The sequence below is a fragment of the Acartia tonsa genome, chromosome 6, assembly GCF_053477335.1.
Source record: "Acartia tonsa isolate MP-2025a chromosome 6, ASM5347733v1, whole genome shotgun sequence".
In the NCBI taxonomy this organism is placed as follows: domain Eukaryota; kingdom Metazoa; phylum Arthropoda; class Copepoda; order Calanoida; family Acartiidae; genus Acartia; species Acartia tonsa.
Window position 1 is genome coordinate 15,248,398 of NC_137265.1, and position 21,540 is coordinate 15,269,937.

The 21,540-nt window shown below is 32.1% G+C and overlaps 1 protein-coding gene across 2 annotated transcripts in view; it reads right to left on the reverse strand.

Annotated features, from left to right (window-relative positions):
* Nucleotides 1–159: 159 nt before the first annotated feature.
* Nucleotides 160–21,540, reverse strand: part of LOC145321956 (ecdysone receptor-like) — a 108,356-nt gene continuing 86,975 nt past the window's right edge. For both annotated transcript variants that reach the window (XM_080163669.1, XM_080163670.1), the window contains exons 2-3: nt 21,151–21,211; nt 160–6,447 (exon numbers count right to left, since the gene is read on the reverse strand). In XM_080163669.1, the coding sequence (XP_080019795.1) occupies nt 3,987–5,873 (1,887 nt within the window). In that variant the 5' untranslated portion in view covers nt 5,874–6,447; nt 21,151–21,211 and the 3' untranslated portion in view covers nt 160–3,986. The remainder of the gene's footprint in view (nt 6,448–21,150; nt 21,212–21,540) is intronic.

Sequence of the window (21,540 nt, forward strand, 5' to 3'; positions counted from 1 at the left end):
TGGTGATTCCCTTTGAAAGTAGTAATAATTTAAGATTATTAACTCAAAATAACAGAGGAATAGAATTCTAAAGTAAATCAAAGAGTATTTTTGCTATAAAACAAGGCCGCGTGTTGTCATAGCACGCAACGATGAAAAGTTAAGTAAAATACATCAAACTGCATCATCTGAATGTTTATTTTTAAAGGCAAAAAGATATATAATACATTACATATAATTATAAAGGATAATAATAGTTTTTTTTAATTCACAATAGCAGACAAACGTAAACAATAATAATAATAATGATAACTATTTTTTCATTCATTTTTTATACAATAATCAACTATCAACTGATTATTATTATATTTTTATTTTTAAAATCGGCAGCGCTTTGAAAAAGTCTTTGAAAATTATTTGTGTGCTTTTTAGGTTTTTTTTATTCTATTTGATTGTTATTTAATATTTACTTTTTTTAAATTTTATTTATAAATGTTTTGGGTTTTTTAAAGTGGAAGATCTGTATAAAAATTTATGACAAATGGCTGGTTTGCATCGTTTTATTAAATATATATAAAAAAAGAAAAGAAAAAGTATTAAAAAACTGTTAATTTTATATAAAATATGACAATTAGAATTAACCAATTTTTTAGCCTGGGTGGCATAAAAACTGTTAATTTTACGTGTTTTTTAAATAAAAAATGTGTGGATGTACATGTTGTACTGCAGGTACTTTTTCAAAACAAGCTGAGTCAGCTCAGGTTTTTCAAAAAAAAATACATTGAAAATAAGTTTTGGCTCCAAAAATTGACCGATTTTACAAAAAAAATTAGATTTATTTTGGAATAAAGAATTTTTTCATAAAAAAATCAAGTGAAACCCAAATTTATCTGCAATATAATTTTTATATTTTGCATCAAAAAAAATCCAGCTACTTAGTCAAAAACAATTCATAAAATTATAAAAAAAAGCCTCAATGATGGTAAAAAAATGATTTGGTCTTTTGTGTAATTTTATAACAATTATAACAACATTCTGATAACTTTTTTTTTATGTAAATGGTATTTTTAGAATTAACAACAATTTAGATTTTTTACATGTTCAACTGATATGGATACTTGAAATTAAGACCAAATGCGATTTTTATTAATTTTTTGAAAAAAGTGTAAAAAACACAAGAACAGATATGTGACGAATAGAAAAAAAAACTATTTTGGGGGAAAAAGTAACTTTATATTTATTTGACAAGTAAAAAAGTTGGGGGTAATATAAATTTTTTTCAATTGTCATATCTCTGTTCTTAGTTTAGAGAGGCACACGGTGCTTGAAAATAAAAAAGTTTTTTTTGTTAATAATAATAATCACAATCTCCGTGCTATGGGATGCGGGGGGAGGGTACAGGTTCATACCAGAGCAACACAAAACAACGGGCACCCTGTTTTTAGCGCCAAAATAATTTGTCCACCCTGTATGACGCCAAATTAGCTTTAGCACAATGTTAGATGTTAAATTACTTAGAACACCCTGTTTGAGGCCAGAATATATTGCGCCTCCTGTAAGATAAACACAAATTTAAGCATCCTTTTTGGCGCCACATTGTTTTGTGCGCCCTGTATGCGCCGATGCTAGCTCCAGGAGCTGTGACGCACCGCCTGTACGCCCCACCCGCCTTCCGCCTGTATGACCCGCCTGGCTGGCCTTTTGGAACTTTTAGAGATATCCGCCCATTCGGCCACAAACGGCGGCTATCTTTTTTTTTCATTCTATATATTTATATAAAGATGTATATATTTTTAGTTTTTTTCTGTATATAATAATAATAATTAAGAGTTACTTAGACCTCGTACCAATAAAATACAATAAGTTTCTTTATTAATTCCTTAAAAAACAATAAAATAAAATAATTGGAGTAAAGATAAGAGATAAAATAAAAATAAAAGTTGTTTTCCTGACCCAATTTTGTATCTCTGTATATTCAACAATTTTCAGGGAAGCAGGGATGGGACAATGAACGTTGAATCATTCTTTCAACATTAGAATGAAGGATATTCTGATATAAATATTTTCTATACCTATGCTGTAGAAGTTCAAGACATCCTAAAGTAATTTTTCTTCTCAAATAACTTTAGCTTCCAAAGTTAGAATTAAGAAAATTGGAAAGATAAATTTATTGTCCATTGTCATATACCTTAATTCCCTGAAATCTATCGCGTAGAAAGTGAAGAAATAGGTCCTAAAGTTGAGATAATAAAACATTTCTTAATGCATATTATTTTTGTTTGTTTAAAATGACATTTTTATTATAAATCCTTATATCTACTAAGGGCAAATAAATATTAGGATATAAGCATTTGGGGATGATTAATTTATCTTCCATAGTAAAATTCCTGTATCTCTTATTTTTTCTAGCAATATAAGATGTAGCATGTATTAGTTAAGAGTAAAAATATTTTTTTAACAAGTTAATTGCCAGGGAAAAGGCATTTAAAGATAAAAAAGAAATTCAACCAAAATTTATATCACGAATAGAAAATAATTATCTGCAAATCCTCTGTCCCTCCCCTAAAGAACGTGGCAAATATAAAGGTAAGAAAAGAAAATAAAAACCTCCAATGGTCTATCCCTCTTTCTATATAATGCCTATCATATCAACTTGTGACCTAGATATTCAAAATTAGATAAATAAAAGGATGTGCATTCACTTTCGCACTTTAAACAAAACAGCAAATTCTTATAAATCAGGGATTTTAAGGGATAAGACAATGGACGATAAATTGATGTATAGTACACGCCTGATTATGATAAACAAAATTACCTGTTTTGTAGATGAAAATCTTAGTGTAAAAGTTTGGACACAACCAATAATGATTTGATAAAAGTACCCAAAGTTTGAAACGTATTTCTTTGGGTACCAGTATTATGTAAAGTCCAATGTCTTTTCCCTCCATGTTCAAACTCCTCTTATTTATTTGCAATTGTGTCTTTTTGTGAATTTATAGCTAGACTGGAGATGTGATAATATGTGAAAATGATTGCACACCCCGCGTAAGGAGAAACAAATATTTTGATAAATAGAACAAGAAAGACTAAGATTATTATTGACAAGGAAAAAAATTGGACTGAAAATTATACTGGTACCCAAAGTTTTATAGTCTATAGACTTTGGCTACTTTTATTGAACTTTGTTTGGTTTTTCCAAATAGACTCTTCAACCAACAATTTTAATCTATAGAAGGGGTAATTTTGATTATTATCATTGGGAATGTATATGAATTTATCATCTATTGTCTTATCCCTCATGATCCCTTGTTTAATGAAGATTTAAATGGTTAAATGTTAATCTTTCGGTGCTGTTATTTGATCAACACAAAAATTGGGTCAAGAAAATTACAAAATTAAAAGTGTAGGTATAAAATTTCTTTTCAAAACACCAATAAGTCAAAATAAGATAATATTGAGACGATTTATTTTATTATAAAAATCGTCTAAATGTTTTTTTTTTGACTTATTAGTATATGAAAAGGTTATTAGACTAGGCGATGTAATAATGCCAAAAGAATAAAATAATAAGATATAGATATTTATAATCAAATTAAGTAATATTAACCTATCATAAGAAAATCAGAGCTACAAAAAGGTGAATTGATTGCACGATTGAAATTGATTAAAATATTCCCAAACCCCCAAAAGTAAATTATTTAGCAAAAAAAAGACAATTTAAATATTTTCGTAGATAAAATAATATAACACAAAAAAATAGGATAATAATCAAAAGAGCAAAATAAATCAGATTTTTAATAAGTTTTCCATTTTTAATGCAAGATTTAAAAATTTAGCATTTTTTTTCTTTCTTAAAAACTGGAAAATAACGACTAGGGATGGACAGAAAATTTGTTTATGAATATTTTTATCTCTAAACCGGCGCGGCAAGAGTAAACACACAAACAAATAAATTCTGAATGGAAAATAAAATAATATGTTGATGATTTTTTTGTTTATCACTTGCTTTATTCGTACCACATCTCTTTGAGAATCTTTGGGAACTTTTTGTCTGTTATCATCAACGAATACGAGAACTCGCTGTTCTTTGAGGCTAAATTTTTCACAACACACAGCACATTTAGAAGTTTTGCAAACATCTGGCTTTCACGCGGCCGTTTGCTGTACACGTATGCCTCGAATGCCTCGATATAAATTTCTTGAATGCGCTCGACCTTGCTGGGCTCCTGCAGGTTGTACCGCTCGCTAAAGATGATGAGCGCCGTCAGCAGGGCGTACTCCGCGTTGTCCACGGCCATATCACACATGGCCCGACAAAACAGGAACATCTCGTCCATGTCGTGGCCGATCAGCTTGAACCTCTCGCGCGTGTAGGGCTCGTTGTTGGCAAACACAATGGTGTCGGTGGCGGGGTCGTAGCGCCGCGCCGTTCGCAACATGATAAGCTCGCTCGAGGAGGCTTTCAACAGGACGATCTGGTCCTCCATCCTGAGGCTCTGGAAGCCGGGCAGCTTCTTGCAGAAGTCAACAATGAGTTCAATGACCCTGATGGTAGACTCGCACATGTGTCGGATGATCATGTTCTCCTCCTGACTCTCGGCCGACACCATCGAGTCGATCTTTTTCAGCTCCTCCTCTGAAGGTACTTCAAACTGCGCCTGCAGCGCCACAATCATGTCAATGAGCTGCCCCTCTTCCTCTTTCAACGGCCGGCCGTAGCGCAGCCGCTTCTCCGGCGTGCCGCCGCCCGACAATGAGGTATTGAGTTTCGGCGAAGAACTGCTGGGGCCGCTGCCGGCAGCTTTTGACTTGGCCGACGGCTTCTTGTTGCTGCGCTTGATGGCGCACTGAGACTCTGGTACAACACACTCCGCCTTCATGCCCACTATCAAACATTTTCTGAAGCGGCACTCTTGGCACTTCCGACGCATGTACATGTCAATTTCACAGTTGCCGCCGTACTTGCATGTGTTCGTGTAGGAAGCGTTCTTTGTGATTGACCGTCGGAAAAATCCCTTGCACCCCTCGCACGCCAAGGCATTGTAGTGGTAACCCGAAGCTCTGTCACCGCAGACCAGACAAAATTCCTCCTGTGGCCGCGATGCTGGGCCCTTCTTCACCTTGCGGTCGACCTGCTCTGATGAGCCGCCGGCACCGCCCGGTGTCAACTGGCCACCAACATTCGCAGTCTGCAGCAGACTTGAGGCGTTGGAGGGAGGGGTAGAGGTAGATTGTTGCTGTAGGTGTTGACCGCTGCTGCCTTGCTGGGGGCCTCCTAGCCCACCTTGTCCGTGTTGTAGCTGTCCAGGGGGCGTATTTGAGGTATAGAACTGTAAGCTATTGGGATCATACATGGCCAGAGGATCCTGGCTGGCAGAAGTAAAGCTTGAGGTTGAGTTTGTGGGACTAAATAACGGCAAAGGTTCAGTCTTTATGTCTGTGAGCTGGTGCTGGTGGCTGCTGCCGCCACCGCCGTCGGGACTCAGGTAATCTGGCTCTGAAAGCGGCAGGCCGCCGCCACCCATAGAGGTCGGCGTGGTGACGGTCCCCGTCGTGGCGCCCCTCACCTCAATATAGATGTGGGACTGGTGGTGCGGGGAGGGATGGTGCAAGGCTGTGTGGGATGACACAACAGGATGGTGCTGGGGATGAAATTGGTGGCCCCCCATGGACGAGGGGGGCGATGAGTAGGCCGCCGTCTGGACTAGCACCATGGGGGAGTCGGGCGTGCCTACCAGGGTGGTGGCGCCTGGCGGCGGCGGTGAGCCCAGCGGCGAAACGGCGGACGACGGCGGTGGACTGTTGCCGAATGAGATTAGTCTGACAGGTTTGGTCGGCATGGTTGGCGTTCTACCCGCCTGCGGAGGGTTGAATGTGGTGATGTGGGTCGACATTTCTATCACGGTTAGGTTTTAAATAGTACAGGATCAGTTCACTTATACAGATGCACTGGCGCTCTGTACAATTTTTAACTGTTTTTTTTATTCACTATATTGATAAATATGAAAATTATTAAGTTAATTGTAAATAATGCGATGGAGGGAGGTTTTTAGAGTTTAAAATTCAGTCTCCGTTGGTTGTATACAATGCTGTTTATGTTTCTGAATGCGATGGTTGAAAAAATGTCACTTTTTTACACCAATAATGTCGTACAGAAGTCGTACAGGTGTGACGTACAGTAGAGATGAGGTTCACGTGGTGAGGTAGGGCAGAGTGACCAATACCAGTAGGTTTTGTGTACACAATACAGTACACAATGTACAATATGCCAAGTTGAATTTGGATAGTCTTTCCTCCACAGGGGTGGAGTATGTATATTTTAACCACCTACAGAGGGGGTACAGCTAGAGGTTGTGCCCTGGGAGGTGGCTGGCTGGGGGGAGGGATGGGTGGGTCCCACAGGGGGTCAAGTTGAGTTGATGATGTGTTGGGAGGGAGGGTCTAATCCAGGGGCCATCATCCAGAATCCTGAAAAAAATAGGAAATTGTTAAAAATTTGTAAAACACAAGTATAATATTGGATTGAAATTTATTGACATATGTATAACCAAAAATTGGTCAGAAATGTTAAAGCTGCTCTACTTATGAACATAATTTAACTTGCTATCACATAAACAGGTTACAAATAAATATGGAAAAGTTTTTTTCTTGTAAAAATAAAAAGTGCAAACTTATAGGATGATTGTTTGTACTCCCCCCACCCCTTCCCCTCCAATTGCAAAACTTTTTATTTGTTTTTGGTTAGATCAGGAAGTAAAAGGGTTAGAGTATTCGTTATTATTAACTAAGTGCTGTTATTATATTAACATAAAACTGCAGATTTAGATTCTGTAGAATCAAATTTTATATTATTGCCTATTGGTAAAAATAAGCAAATTATGGAGATGCAAAAAAATAGCCTAAAACCATCCTGTTTTACCAATGTAAAGTTGCCCTAATATGGAGGACTAAATCGGTTCAGTGGTTGGCGAGATCTTAACGGTCAAAATATAATTCATTACTTTATATATAAGATTTATCAGCAAAAACAGGGACAAACATATCATGTTCCTGCGCTACTAAATGGATATAAACATCCTTGTTAAATTGACATTTCTTATCCATTTATTCCCTGGTTATTATATCTTGTAAAAGTTTCCGTGTATTTACTTCCGCAAAAATATTCGCAAAAAAACGCATTAGCATAAAAATAAGAGGATATTTGCAGTGATATAATGGGATAAGACAATGGCAGATAAATTGATGTACTTCCCCAATGAAGCTGCACAAAATTTCCCCTTATGCAGATTAAAGTAAATGGTTTAAACACTTAACTTAATGAACCAAACAGTCAAAATTCAATAAAATTCACCAATGTTTTAAGCCATCCGATAAGAAAACGTTATTATAAAACTTTGGATTCTTAGTGTAATAAATATTCTAATGTTCCCTCCCTCCCTGGGACATTTGTGCTGTTAAAATAATTTGCAGTTATGATATTGTGTTCCATGTGCGGAAGTGAATGTACACCGTAAAAGTTTTAATTCTATCTATACCAAAAATACCACAGTTTTGTGATCAAAACATGATATTACATTTAGTTTTTATGTCAAAAGGATCTTTTATATTTTGTGTTAGTAAATTAAAATCAAATGTGATATATAATAAGCTAACTTTTACTCTAGAGGCAGAGAGATAGGGTAGAAAAACAGCCTAGGACCAAAAAATTAAGTTTAAAAATAAAATGCCCTAAATAAGTGACCTATGTGAGGCTTCCTTTAATGGAGAACTTGATTGGTTAAGTTTTTAACGAGATCTTAATGCGCAAACAAACCTACCACTATAGTATAGAAAACATCTAAAACATAAGCTTAAAAGGCAGGTATAGTCAATTAATCTATAAATTTCCCAACTCCATTGTAAAATCTCCTGAAATCCATGCAAATGAAATTGGCGGTGTCTATTTTCCAACAAAGTTTTGAATGCCAAAATTCAGGCCGGCTAGACTGTTGCTTAATTTACTGGGGGGAGGATACAAAACAATCCCCCCCCCCTTTGATACTCAACATCCATGCCATTGGGGGGGGGGGTATTGCATTGTTTTAACCCATCCAAGCCCCCGCCGCCACAAAATTTGCAAACTGAAAAATGCATTTTTAGTCAGAAAATGAATAAAAGCCACAAATTTCTTGTTATTTGCCGGCCGGAGAAATGCAGAAAAAAAGCATTTGGAATTAGATTTCCAGTAAAGCTTCGTAACCGATAAATATCCGCTGGTTTAGAACCGGTTCTCAGCAGTATTGAAAAATCAATAATAGTTATTTCTCGTATCGTATTATAAACGGCTTTCCGCGGATATAGAATGTACAATTATAAGATTAAAACTAGTTTTTTTAGCCCCGTGGTGCCGGCTAAAAAGGCACCGGCTAAAAAAACTAGTTTTAATCTTATGATTTTACATTTCTATATTCGTAGAAAACTGGATATAATACGATGCTAGACATAGTTTTTTCGTATTCATGAGAACCGGTTCCTATCCACCGGATTCAAATGAATACGAGAAAAAAATAACAAAACTGGTTTAATCTTATAATTTTTTATTTTACTTTAATCGGAAAACTGTCTATAATACGATGCGATAATAAACTATTACAATTTTTTTTGCAGCCGTTTATGATATCTTATGTAACAATAACCCTTATTGTAATTTATTTAAATCAGATTAGAAGATTCTAACATTAAAATATGGAAATTAAAATTTTTTTTTTTTCAAAATAAATCATACATAAAATATAGATTTAATAATAATTTATGTTTTTATCTAAAATTTAATAATGTTAAAAGAATTTTGCTAAATTTTGATGCTTTAAAGTAATATATTCATATTGTAATGTGAAATATAATGAAAATTTATGTAAATCATTATTTTTCATAAAAAAAACTAAACAAAATTTTAAGAGGAAAAATATTTATCTTAGACTTTGAGCCTAATAAAAATTTGCACAAAAGTTAATTTTATCTCTCTTTTGTCTTTCAATCTCTCTCTTTTTTTGTCTTTCTCCCTCCCTCTCTTTCTCTCTCTAATTTCAAGTCTGGGTATATCTATATAACAAGACTCAAACCTTTAGACGTCTGGATGTAGTGCTAGATATAAATTAGGGGAGAAGGGTCTCGCAAATTTTTCCATAATATTTTCATAATTTCACGATTTTTGGGGACTTGTAAAAAAGCATAATAAAACGAATTCATTATTACAATTACATAAAAGTAACAGGATCTGTCTGTGTGTGTCTGTCTGTACCAAAAGATCTCGCTAACCAATTAACCAATATGGTTTTCCTTTACAAAGTAACTTCTCATATGTTCTGGGAAGGTTTGTAACTATTTTGTGGGAGGGTACCACCATCCTCACAAGAGAAATCATCCCTTGAAAAAAAATAACACGCCCTAACTAAAAATCTAACTGATATATTATACTGCAATGCCTATCCTTGCATCCCTGCTAAAACTGTTCCCTCATTTTAAGTTGTTCTGTTTTGTGCCATTATTATAGCCAGTGTACTTTCACTTCCGCACATGTATCACATTATTAAATCATCAGAACTGACACAAGTCCAAAGTTTTATAATAACTTTTTTTATTCGTTAGCTTAACAACTTTTTGACTTTTAATTAATTTTAAGTAGTTGGTTCATTATGTTGAGTGCCTGAACGTTTCATCCACTAATTGTTATCTGCAGAAGGGGTAATTTTGTGCATAATCAATGGGGGATAAACATCAATTATTTATCATCCATTGTCTTATCCCTTTAGATCCATGGCAACTTATTCTTTGCATTACTTTCCTTATTGCTATTGTAATATTGGCGATTATGAAATACTATGCAGAAATGTATATTTGCGGAAGTATTTGCACACCTATCATTGTGTTTGTCTTAATTTTTGCAGAATAAATGATGCCCTTGGAAGTTTTTATGTGCTAAAATATTCAGCTTTAATTGGAATCTCAAATTTCGGTGAATTTTCAATAATAAGTCAAAATTTGAATTTTTGTATTTTACTTTTGTGGAGTTCTATTATAACAAAATAACATACACAAATGTTGATTTAGGATTCTAGTAGTAATGCTCAAGTGTTAGACTGTAAATTATATTGGTTTTAAAATATTTTATTAGTTTTAAAAACTTTGGGTACTTTATTAAACTTGATTGGTTGGTCCAAACTTGCAGTGTCAAATCTTTTCAACCAATGATTTTGATTTTGAAAAAAGGGATAGGTTTCTTTCTTATCATTGGGGGTGTTCATTATAATTATTGGTTGAAAAGTTTGTGCATTATTAGGTTGGAATCAACCAATCTGAATTCAAAAAAAGTACCCAACGTTTTCGAGCCAACAAAAAAGATAACGTGGTTATAAAACTTTGGGGGGTACCAGTGTAATTTACAGTCCAATGTCTCCCTTCCTCCCTGAAATTTATGCAACAGAAAGTTGCAAATAGCAGATGGCAACCACTATAGCGGTTGTGCATTCACTCCCGCTTAATATCAGACACAAAAAGCAAATACAAATGGGGGGTGGGAAAGGGGTGTAATGATGTATATGAAGCAAAGAGTAAGGTTCTGTTTGTACTGTTGTAATAATATATTCAGTTTTGTGATACATGAGCGAAAGTGAGCGCACACCACTATATTAATGAACTTCAAAATAAGTTTTTACAAAAAATATTCAACTTTAATTTCCAGTTTTACCAACAGTGGAGAGAATACTAGATTAGGGATCTTAATGGATAAGACTATGTACGATAAATTGATATACAACCCCAATAATGATAAACAATGCTGTAGATCAAAATTAAGGTTAAAAAGTTTGGACACCTATAGTTTCGACCCAACCTATTAAAATTCGATAACACTACCTATAGTTTTTAAACATACAAATAACATAACATTGTTAAAAGTTTTTGGGTACCAGTGTAATTTACAGTCCAATGTCCCCTCCATCCCTGATAATTATTAAAACGGTGCATTACTACTAGAAACCTAAATCTACCATAAAAAGTTAAAATTGTTACTATAGTCTTATCTTGAAATTGTCCGAAATGACTACGTTTTAAAATAAGACGTTTGAATGCAAACAGTTTAAGACTTCATAAATTAGTTCCTATTAACACATCATATATTAGAGTTTTCGACAACAAAATCTCAGATTTTGTTAGTGGAGTACCAATGGCCCCCTCCCCCACCCCTTCTATCTAATATCCTATTATAAAGTAGTAAGGTTTTTATTGAATAAAGCTTAAGATCTCTTAAATTACTGAACCGATTTAGTTCTTCTTTTTAGGGAAGCTTTACATATGTTCCGTGATAGTTTTAGTCTATTTTAAAATGAAAAAAATTGCATTTTGACTTACTTATCTTAAGAAAATTCCAAAATTAAACATATCTAGTTGGTCAGAATTACTTTTAAAACCCAAATATTAAAATTAATCCAAAAATATCTTAGACGTCGGAAATTATGGTAAAAAAGGCAATTAAAATAATTTTTATCGTTTGGTTTATTTTTAAACAGTGCATAACTCTTTTTAAGGAAAACTTTATAAGAAATGCATAATTTCTTAGAATAAAATGAAGCATAAAAGAAAAAAAGTGTTTAAAAAATTTAATAAAAATATCTTTATGATGGTGGAGGCGGTAAATAAAATAGTCATCAAAGATGGGTTTTTAAAAATGCGTTTACATTATTTTTGCCAAAAAAAAAATTTTAATAATATATCAAAAACTTATAAAACTTGTAGAAAAATGATTTTAGTTGTACGACTACTGTATAGCCAATTATGTGAATCTATCTTTTAAGAATCCACCTCAAAACATAAAAAATCCAGCCTTTAGCATAAAGATTGTAATTGAGATTAGCAGGACCTTCCAGACTCTCCCCCCCCCCCCCCTAAAGGTTCTCAAAATTGGCACCCCCCCCACCCCCAACCCCTATTATAGAGCACACCCTCTATAATTTCTCATTATGCTTTCACGACTTTTGCAACAATTTTTGCATGCTAGAAAAAAATGCTTTTCCCTTAGATTTGCATTGCGAAAAAAAAATGCAGGAATAAAGGATCAAATAAATATATATGTTTACATGTTACTATGTAATTTCAGGGAGGCAGCACTGTATGAATTGTAAATTACACAGGTACCCAAAGTTTTATAACCACTTTATCTTATCGGTTGGCTTTAAAACTTTGGATATTTTTATTAAACATTTCAGCAAATATTTTAATCTACATACAGGGGTAATTTTGTTAATTGTGAATATTATGAAAATTAACTTTTTTAACAATATGGCAATTTTATGTCACCTATGACAACTTTATAAAAAGTTATGAAGTCGACATAAACTTTTAGTTTACAAAACTACAAAAATTAATTTCTTTTAAAAATTTGACTTAATCCTTATCCCAGATAAAAATTATATTTTGAATCTATGCAAAATAAATTACAACAATTTTAAAATTTTTAGACGAGTTTCTTTGTCTTTTTCCCACAATTTTTTTGTTTAGTTATATGGTTAGGTTAGATTGAGAAATTCGCTTAAAACCAAAATAAAGATTTTCTTAAAAAAAGAGGTTTTCTAGGTACAGAAAATTTATTTTCAAAGCTTTATAATCTAATTATCCCATTCTTTGGCGTTGGTACTTTTATTACTTGGTTCTAAACTAATTTTAATCTACAGAAAGAGTATTATTCTTTATTTTCATTGGGGATGTATATCAATTTATCATCCATTGTCTTATCCCTTAAAAACCATGCACACACAAAGTAAAAGCATGTGCTATTCTATGTTAGGGGTGTGCATTCACTTCTGCATATAAGACCACAATTTCAAATCATTGAGAAACGCATTTTATTAGAACAGCACAAACTGTTTTTCACCTTTGCTTCATTCAACATTTTACTTTCTCCAAATTTTTTGCTATTTTGTCTTTTTGCGAAAGGAAAACACTATGCAGAAACGAAGAAACACCTATGTTATGGTGTGCTGTTTTCTGCAAAATTTACGCCAATTTTAATGGGGAGGGGGGAGGCAATGCAGGGTGGGGGAAGAGGTTGTAATAGGCATACGGTTTCCCTTGAAAAGCAAAAAAATGCAAAAAAAAAATTGTGCATCCCAACGTCTAGTAAATATAATAACCCTTTTCTTGTTGCTTGCTAGCCGATACATTGTACAATTGAAGTGGCAGTGCCCCTAGCCCTCTGAGATTGCTTTACAGGGCTTATATCATTATACAATGGACAAAACATCCATAATAATAGTAAATAAACTTAACCCTTCTGTAGATTAAATTATTTGTTAAAAATTCAGATTTCATAAAAGTACCCAAAGTGTGAGGAAATTTTAATTGTTTCGGACTCAATGTTGACTTGACATAAAATTGGTAACCATAAGGTTTCATGTTTAACATAATAAATATTATTAGTGGTAAAAAAAATATATATATAAAAATACTTTCATTTTTTTAAAGTTATTTTTATAGAGATATTATTCTTTAACAACAATTATATTCAAGATAAATGTGTTAAAATGAAAAACTTATTTACATTTAACTGCTTAAATATATTAATATTTATATATTTATGTCTGAATTTTTAGTGAAAAATCTACTCTAGAATTAGAAATACTTTCAAGGGTTAATTTTAAATATATTTAAAAGACAATTTTATAATTTGCCTATAGGGGTTTTGTTAAAAGGGGTTAAGAAGGAAGCAGAAAAATAGCCATAAAACTCCCCAAAGCTTAAATATAAAATTGCCTAAAACCTTCTTAGGACCCATGTTAGGTTTCCCTAAAAAGTAGGGCATAACCAGTTCTGTAGTTATTGAAATTTTAGTTTATGACAAAAAAAGAACATTACTGCTGCATAAAATAGGATATATTAGAAAAAATATCATTGCTTTAAACAGCATGTTAAAAATAAGCTGGCTACTTCCTTTTTACGAATCTCTCTGCATGCTTCCAAAATATTTTCTATATGCACACTTTAAACTTATTATTTAAATAGGTGTATTTTTTGCAATATTAGCCTTTTTAGTCAAAGGAAATGACAAACAGTTTAGAAAGTAAGGAAAAAGGATTATTTATGTATGCTATAAAATGAACTTTTTTGTCTGATATTAACATCGATATTAGTGACATCATTCAGCAATATTAGGGAGTATATTTACAACATTATATAATGCTATTCAGGTAATGATAATATATCCCTATCTTCCTGATATTATTTAAATAAATAGTTATAGTTATAAAACACATGGAGGGAGAGTATATTGTACTGAAAATTATACTGGTACCCAAAGTTTTATACACTTTATATCATTTGTTACCTGAAAAACTTTGGTTGATTTAAACTGTTAGTAACAAAATTATAATTCAATGATTTTAATCTAGAGGGTTAATTTAGATAATATCCTCATTGTGGATATCAATTTATTGTCCATTGTCTTATCCCTTGAGATCCCTGTATTTTTTTGTGACTCTGCTTTTTATATAGAATTACCTAACTTTAAGCTTTGGATAACTATAGAAAAAGAGGCAGGTAGCTAAATATTAAACTTGTTTAATTATTGCTCAAAACCCATTGATCATAAGAGGGTAAGGGATAATACAATGGATGATTAATTGATGTAAATCCCTAATAATGCTGAACAAAATAACCTCTTCTGTAGAAGAAAATTATTGGTTAAAAAGTTTGGACACTTTAAGTTTAAAACCAAAATTTTAGAGCCAAAGAAAGGAAAACGTGGTTATAAAACTTTGGGTACCAGGGTAATAAAAAAAAATTTTCAGTCAGCATTATTATATTTTTTAGTACATTAAAAATTTTGCAAACAAAATAAATAAATTAACTATTTCTCACAAGTCACTATAATAACATTTATCATTACATTAAAAAAAACAAATTCTGTACATTAATCAGTTTTAGTTTTAACATTTTATAAATTAAAGTTAGTGTTTTTCTTTTCACATAACACTATTCTAATAATGAATTACTACTACTTATGTAAATATGAAAGCAGCACATTTTCAATAAATTCTTTTATTTATTTATAATAAATAAAAATTCATGTACAGTCTATACCGAAATGAGACAGTGTCTTATCAATTACACCAATTGTTAATATTCGCAAAAATAATATTAGCAAATAAGATTATAGGAGTGTTTAGTGCAGTTTTATAATGATGTCTATCGGTTGGGCCTTTAAAAATTTGGGTACTTTAATTGAATCTTGATTGGTTTGTCCAAACTATTAGTGTCCAATATTTTATACCAATAATTTTTGTCTATTGAAGTTAAAGTTTAGTATATCATAATTGGGGATGTATTTTTTTAATCGCCTGATAATATACAAGCCCATGATAATATGCTAGCCATGACAACCTTTATGATATGTCTATAAATCTGCTTTAGAAAAAAATTGCTTATTTTGTGTTTTTTTACGGTTATGATGACCCACCAATGAGACAGCGGCTCTCTTTCTCTATTTCTAGCTGAAGTGTGCAGAAGTGTGCATTTATGTTTGCAAATAACGTCTCAAGATGGCGACACAATCACTCTCTTAAATTGTACCCTTAATGTCCTCCAGAGATCTGAAGCTATAAAGTTAAGGTTCACAACAAGATAAAACAAATTATCTCTTTTGTATAAATCCAAATTAATGGTGGAAGTGTTTGTACTTGCACCAAACAATCAAGATTTAATAAAAGTATCGAAAGTTTTTAGGCCAACAAATAAGTTAGTAAACTTTGGGTACCGGTCTAATTAATGATCTGATCTAATTTAATTTAATATTCATTGTCTTATACCTTAAGATTCTTAAATCTTTTAATCATTTTAATGCCATAAACTACTAAAAGTTCAAATACAAATGTAAATATAAGACTTCTTGTTTAAAAGACAAATTTTCAGTAAAATTTGTGTGTGTCTATCCCATGTCTTAAGCAAGCGAAGAAAAATGACTTGTGTCGCTAAAAATCCGCGAATATACAGGTTGAAAAATGGAAAGGTTTAAGAGGGGGAATGAAAGGGGTGAAGATTGCGAGGGAAAGGAGGTTTTAAAAACAGCAAGTTGGTATTAATAGTTTGAAAATAGAATTATTCTTTATTTATTTTTCAGTGATTTAGTAATAGCTAAATTTGTCCCTTTGTACTAGAATTGATCTAACTAATTTGAGCTGACGTATAAGATAATATGTTTATAAAACTTTGGGTACCAGTGTAACTTACAATTCATTGTCCCCTCCCGTCCTAATATCTAATAACTTTTAAATGGTTAGTCGATAGTACGTCAAATATACCCACTTTGCCTTTTCTTAAATTCTTGTATCTTTTTGTTAAAAAAATCAATAGATCTTTTTTTCTATTTATCTAAAAATATTAAAGAAAAACGCAAATAAATCTTTTTATTTGAATAAATAACTACTTTAAGTTTTTTTTACAAAAAGCTAATTAATAATAAAAGAGAAATATAATATTTTTTATTAATCAGACGTTATTCAGAAAATTTTCGCAAATCAAAAACAAGGATGAATAAATTTATATGTAAAAGATGGATTCCTGTCCAAAGTAGTTATAAACCTTCATAGGACCTATGTAAAGCCTCACTGTAAAGTAGAACCATATCGGTTTAGCGGGAAGCGAAACCATTGGTAGAACACACATTCTGTTACCATTGTATAAGTGTATTAATGTTATTTGAAATCAATGGCAAAATCTAAGGTTTATAGAAATTAATATGCAAATTTTTTTAAACTTATAATAATCAAGTAGTATTCAAATACGATGAAATAAATATTTTTTATACATAAATTAAGTAAATAAAAGTTATACAAAAAGCGGTTGGATACATTTTGAGAAGCTTTCAAAATGTAAATAAAATTTTTGAAACTTTATACCAGCTACAGTATATGATTTGAAGCTTTATTTTTAGTTTTACGCTTATGAAAATAGTTTTTAGTTTTTAAGTGTAAGGATAGGTCAACTAAAAATATTCAGTATTTTTTTAGTGTAAATTTATTTTATTTTTATTTTTCAAACAATTCTATAGGTTTACATAATTCTCCTTTTAGTCATATTAAAATTTTGAGTGGGAATCATTTTATTCATTTTGATCATTCCCTATATAACTAAAGGAAAAAAAATCCATTTTTAACCCATTAAAAGAAACAACCATAAAAGACAGTTTTACTAGTTTTTTCAATAGCAGCTCAGCTGCATTCTAAAGTATTTACCAGAGACCTTGAAAAAGCCAGGGATTTAAAGGGATAAGACATTGGGGTATTACTTGATGTACATCCCAAATGGTGATAAACAAAATAACCTATTCTGTAGATTCATTTTATTGATAGAAAAGTTTGGACACAGTTAGTTCGAACAAACCAGTCAAGATTTTTTCAAAATACCCAAAAATTTTTGGGAGTTTCTTTGAAAATAGAAAAATTTACAGTCCAAAGTTCCCTCCCTCCCAGGAAAAAGCGCATTATGTCACTTTTACCCCTTTTCTAAAGGATTTTTGGGATAGTTTACCCTTTTTGGAACAAAAATATGTATTCCTATAAAAATTTGGGAAGTAAGGGGACAATGAAATATAAATTCATTGCCCCCAAAGATTAAAAATGGTTCTGCCATTATTTGGCATCAAAACTTTAGTGACTAAACTTTTATACCAATAATCTTATAATCTACATATGAGGTAATTTTGTTTATCATGATTTGGCCATACATTAAATCATTCCCTTACCCATTCCTCTTAAGATTTTTGCTGTTAATTTATCAACAATAAAAAATTACAATAATGACTTTACTGTATAACCATCTGTGTCCGTTGGTCTATAGGTGATTTTACAAATGTAACTGACCCTAAAATTAGGTTTCACAGTGCATTCTAGCTGCAGGGAGGGTAATTGTTTGTCTGTCAAGGAGGTTTTACTTAAATACTGAGATTTATTCACAATACCTGCCCATTTAATCTTGACAAACAACTCAAAATATAGATGTATCATTTTTCCAGAAAAAAAACTATTTTCTATATCTTTTCATTGCTTAAAAATGATAATAAACAAAACTACCACTTCTGTAGATTGAAATTTGTAAAGTTTAAGAATAAGATAACTTGGTTGTAAAACTTTGGGTACCAGTGAAATTTAAATTCCAATATCTACTCCTTGACTGTTAAAAATAAAAATAAAACTAAATCCAATTTTTTTACTAACTATTTAGTAAAATTATCTTTGCTTTCTCTGCTGCACTTTAAGAACCTATTTAAAATACCCCTTTTATGTTCTAAATAGCTTTTCTATGATTCACCTTGTCGGTTGGTCAAGGCTCTTTTTAACGTCATGGTTTCTCTTAAATTTCGAATTTAGGCTATTTAATGTTATAAAATTGAAGTCTTTGTTTGATTTAATGCTATTTTCTGCCCACACTGTATTAGAATATAAAGTCTATAGATGAAACGGGCATGAAAGGTGTCCAATATTAACCTTTTCATATTTTATTAACCCGAGTTTTGGACAATATTTTTCTTGTGTTTAAAGTATTGCTGTTGTTTGTACTTGAACCTATAAAAACCCAACCATGTAAACTAGGTGTACATTCACTTCCGCATATGTATCATATTATCCAATCATCAGAACCGCATGTACAACAGCACTACCTACCTCCCAATTGCCTCATACGGGCGAGGCTGCTGTCCATGACACTCTAACGTCAGGTCCAACAACCAAGGATAACTAAGGGGAGCCAAAATCTCTACTTTTCTGTCAAAACATACACGAGACAATTTGCTAATTGACAATATGCGGAAATTAATACACACCCAAACCCCAACCTAGTATACTCAATAGAAAACAAGTAAAATTAAATTTTTTTGGCCAGAGCCAAAAGACTCATTTTACACCAAATTTCCAACCCATAAAAAATGTAATTTTAAATCTACACAAGCGGGTAAATTTTTTTGAGTTCACTAAATTTCAATCTTTTTATGTCTACATTTGTCAAGTGCCATTGAAGAGAATCTCCAGTTACAGAAAAGCTTTGCTACAAAAAAAGGAAAACATGAGAAAATTTAATAAATATTTTCATCTGTATAAAAGTAAAAAATGCATTTTTATTAAATTTTTCTAAATTAAGCTCTAAATTAAATCCTTTACATCCTGTAATTTTGTTCTTTTTTACATTTGAAATTAGCAGATTTTTTTCTAATATTATTTTTATTATTATTCCCTCTGTCTGTCTGTATGTATGTAACAATGACTTTTGTAAATAAAAATATCATCTACAAAAAAAATTTTGTATCCTAGCGTTAAGGGTTTGAAACCTTTAATTTAACCAAATACAAGTCTTAATAATCAGGTGTTAATAATAGTTGATTTTTGCTTTACGCTTACGTGTTGAGGCCGCAAGCGTTCTTAATTGTTAATATAACTATAAAGGGATTGGATCAGGGATTTTAAGGGATAAGACAATGGACGATGAATAGGTCACTAATGATGATGAACAAAAATACCCCATCTGCAGATTAAATTCTTTAGAACAGGCCAATCAAAATTAAATAAAAGTATTTCTCGTATTCATTCGAATCCGGTGGATAGGAACCGGTTCTCATCCATACGAAAAAACTATGTCTAGCATCGTATTATATCCAGCTTTCTACGAATATAAAAATGTACAATCATAAGATTAAAACCAGTTTTTTTTAGCCCCGAGGTGCCGAAGGAAAGCCGTTTATAATACGATGAAAGAAATAACTATTAATGTTTTTGAGCCAACGAATAGGATACCGTTGTAATAAAACTTTGGGTACCAGTTTAAAATCCAGGCCAATGTCCTCTTCCTCCTAAATGGGGATTGGACAGGTGCTATTATGTATAATTAGACCTCCTAGGGGTTTCAGCTTGGGATACAAGGTTGGGTACATGGCAGAAAAATTTGTCTTTCCCAACTAGCTACATAAGTAATCTTTAAAGGATTTCTTTTCTAATAACCTACCACTATACCCAGGAATCTTAATGGATAAGAAAATGGACGATAAATTGATAAACGTACCAATTATGACAGACATAATTACCATTTGTGTAGGTGAAAATTATTGGTGCAAAAATTGGAACTCCCTGATTAAATTTCAATCAACAAATGAGATAACGTGTTTATAAAACTTTGGGTACTAGAGTAATTTACAGTCCAATATCCCATCCCATCCTGACTAATTGGTTGCTATTTTAATAATCTCGTGCTTTTTTTGCCTTCTTAGTGCGCAGAAAAATTTTAAGTCATTAATTTATTGTCAAAATTTTCAACTATGATAATAAATATAGTAAATCTAGATAACTAATTAGTAAATTGGACCAATAAGAACTCAGTGTAGGAATAATCCGGCCTTATTATTGGTAGAACAAGTACACTTTTTGTACAAAATGGCAGCAATAAATCAGCTATATAAATATATGAATTTTCCTTGACGGATTATTGTGCCCATCTAAGGCTATAAATCTATTGCTATGTTATATTGGTCTTAAGAAACTTAATTGTTTAATATATTCACGCAACCTTGCATCAAGAATATATATTTCTTGTATAAAATTAAAGATGAACAAGAACGATTTTTTCCATTTGTAGCTTAAATTTCATGGAAAAATTTGTATAGTTCTGAACCGCAAAGGGGGGGGGGGGGAAATGTGGTGACTCGTGCCACGACATACCAGCAATTTTATTTTGGGTGCTACTCCCTTAGTTTTAGAGATAATTGGATGAAATCTTTTGGGCTGGGTCAGTAATTACCCCAACTACTGGTATCTTTCAAAAAAAACGGCGGCTGGCGGCGGGAGCGGCGGTCCCGCCGCCGTTTTTTTTTGAAAGATACCAGTAGTTGGGGTAATTACTGACCCAGCCCAAAAGATTTCATCCAATTATCTCTAAAACTAAGGGAGTAGCACCCAAAATAAAATTGCTGGTATGTCGTGGCACGAGTCACCACATTTCCCCCCCCCCCCCCCTTTAAAGTAGTATTTTTATTATATCTGAAGCTTAAGATTTCGATGACTACTGAACCGATTGAGTTCTCCAATTTAGTAAATCTTCACATAGGTCCCAGAGTGGTTTTAGGCTATTCTATTAAAACTTTTTCAAAGAGTGAATTTTTACCTTTGTAAAAACACAATGCATGTTACTCAGCGGCTACAATGTCAGGCGCGTTTCTCAAAACCTGAAATCAATATTTTTTATTAGTTTCTACATATTAGTATCTACAGTGTGAAATAAATGGTAAGATTTTTCGGTTTCTCCGTTAAGTAATACTGTAAGTCAAATAATACGTATTTTATTAAATTAAAGACACCACGTAGACCGAGTATGCACGATAAATTTCAAAAGTTCAAGGGCAAATAACAACTGTATCTTATAGTTAAAATGGATTTTTGGTTTTAAGAATCTCTATGTTTTTTTGTAAAATTTAGTAAATAAATCTTTTAAAAATATTTGTAAAACTCAAGAAAACTATATGTACAAAATATCTACTGTACAAAATTGGACCCT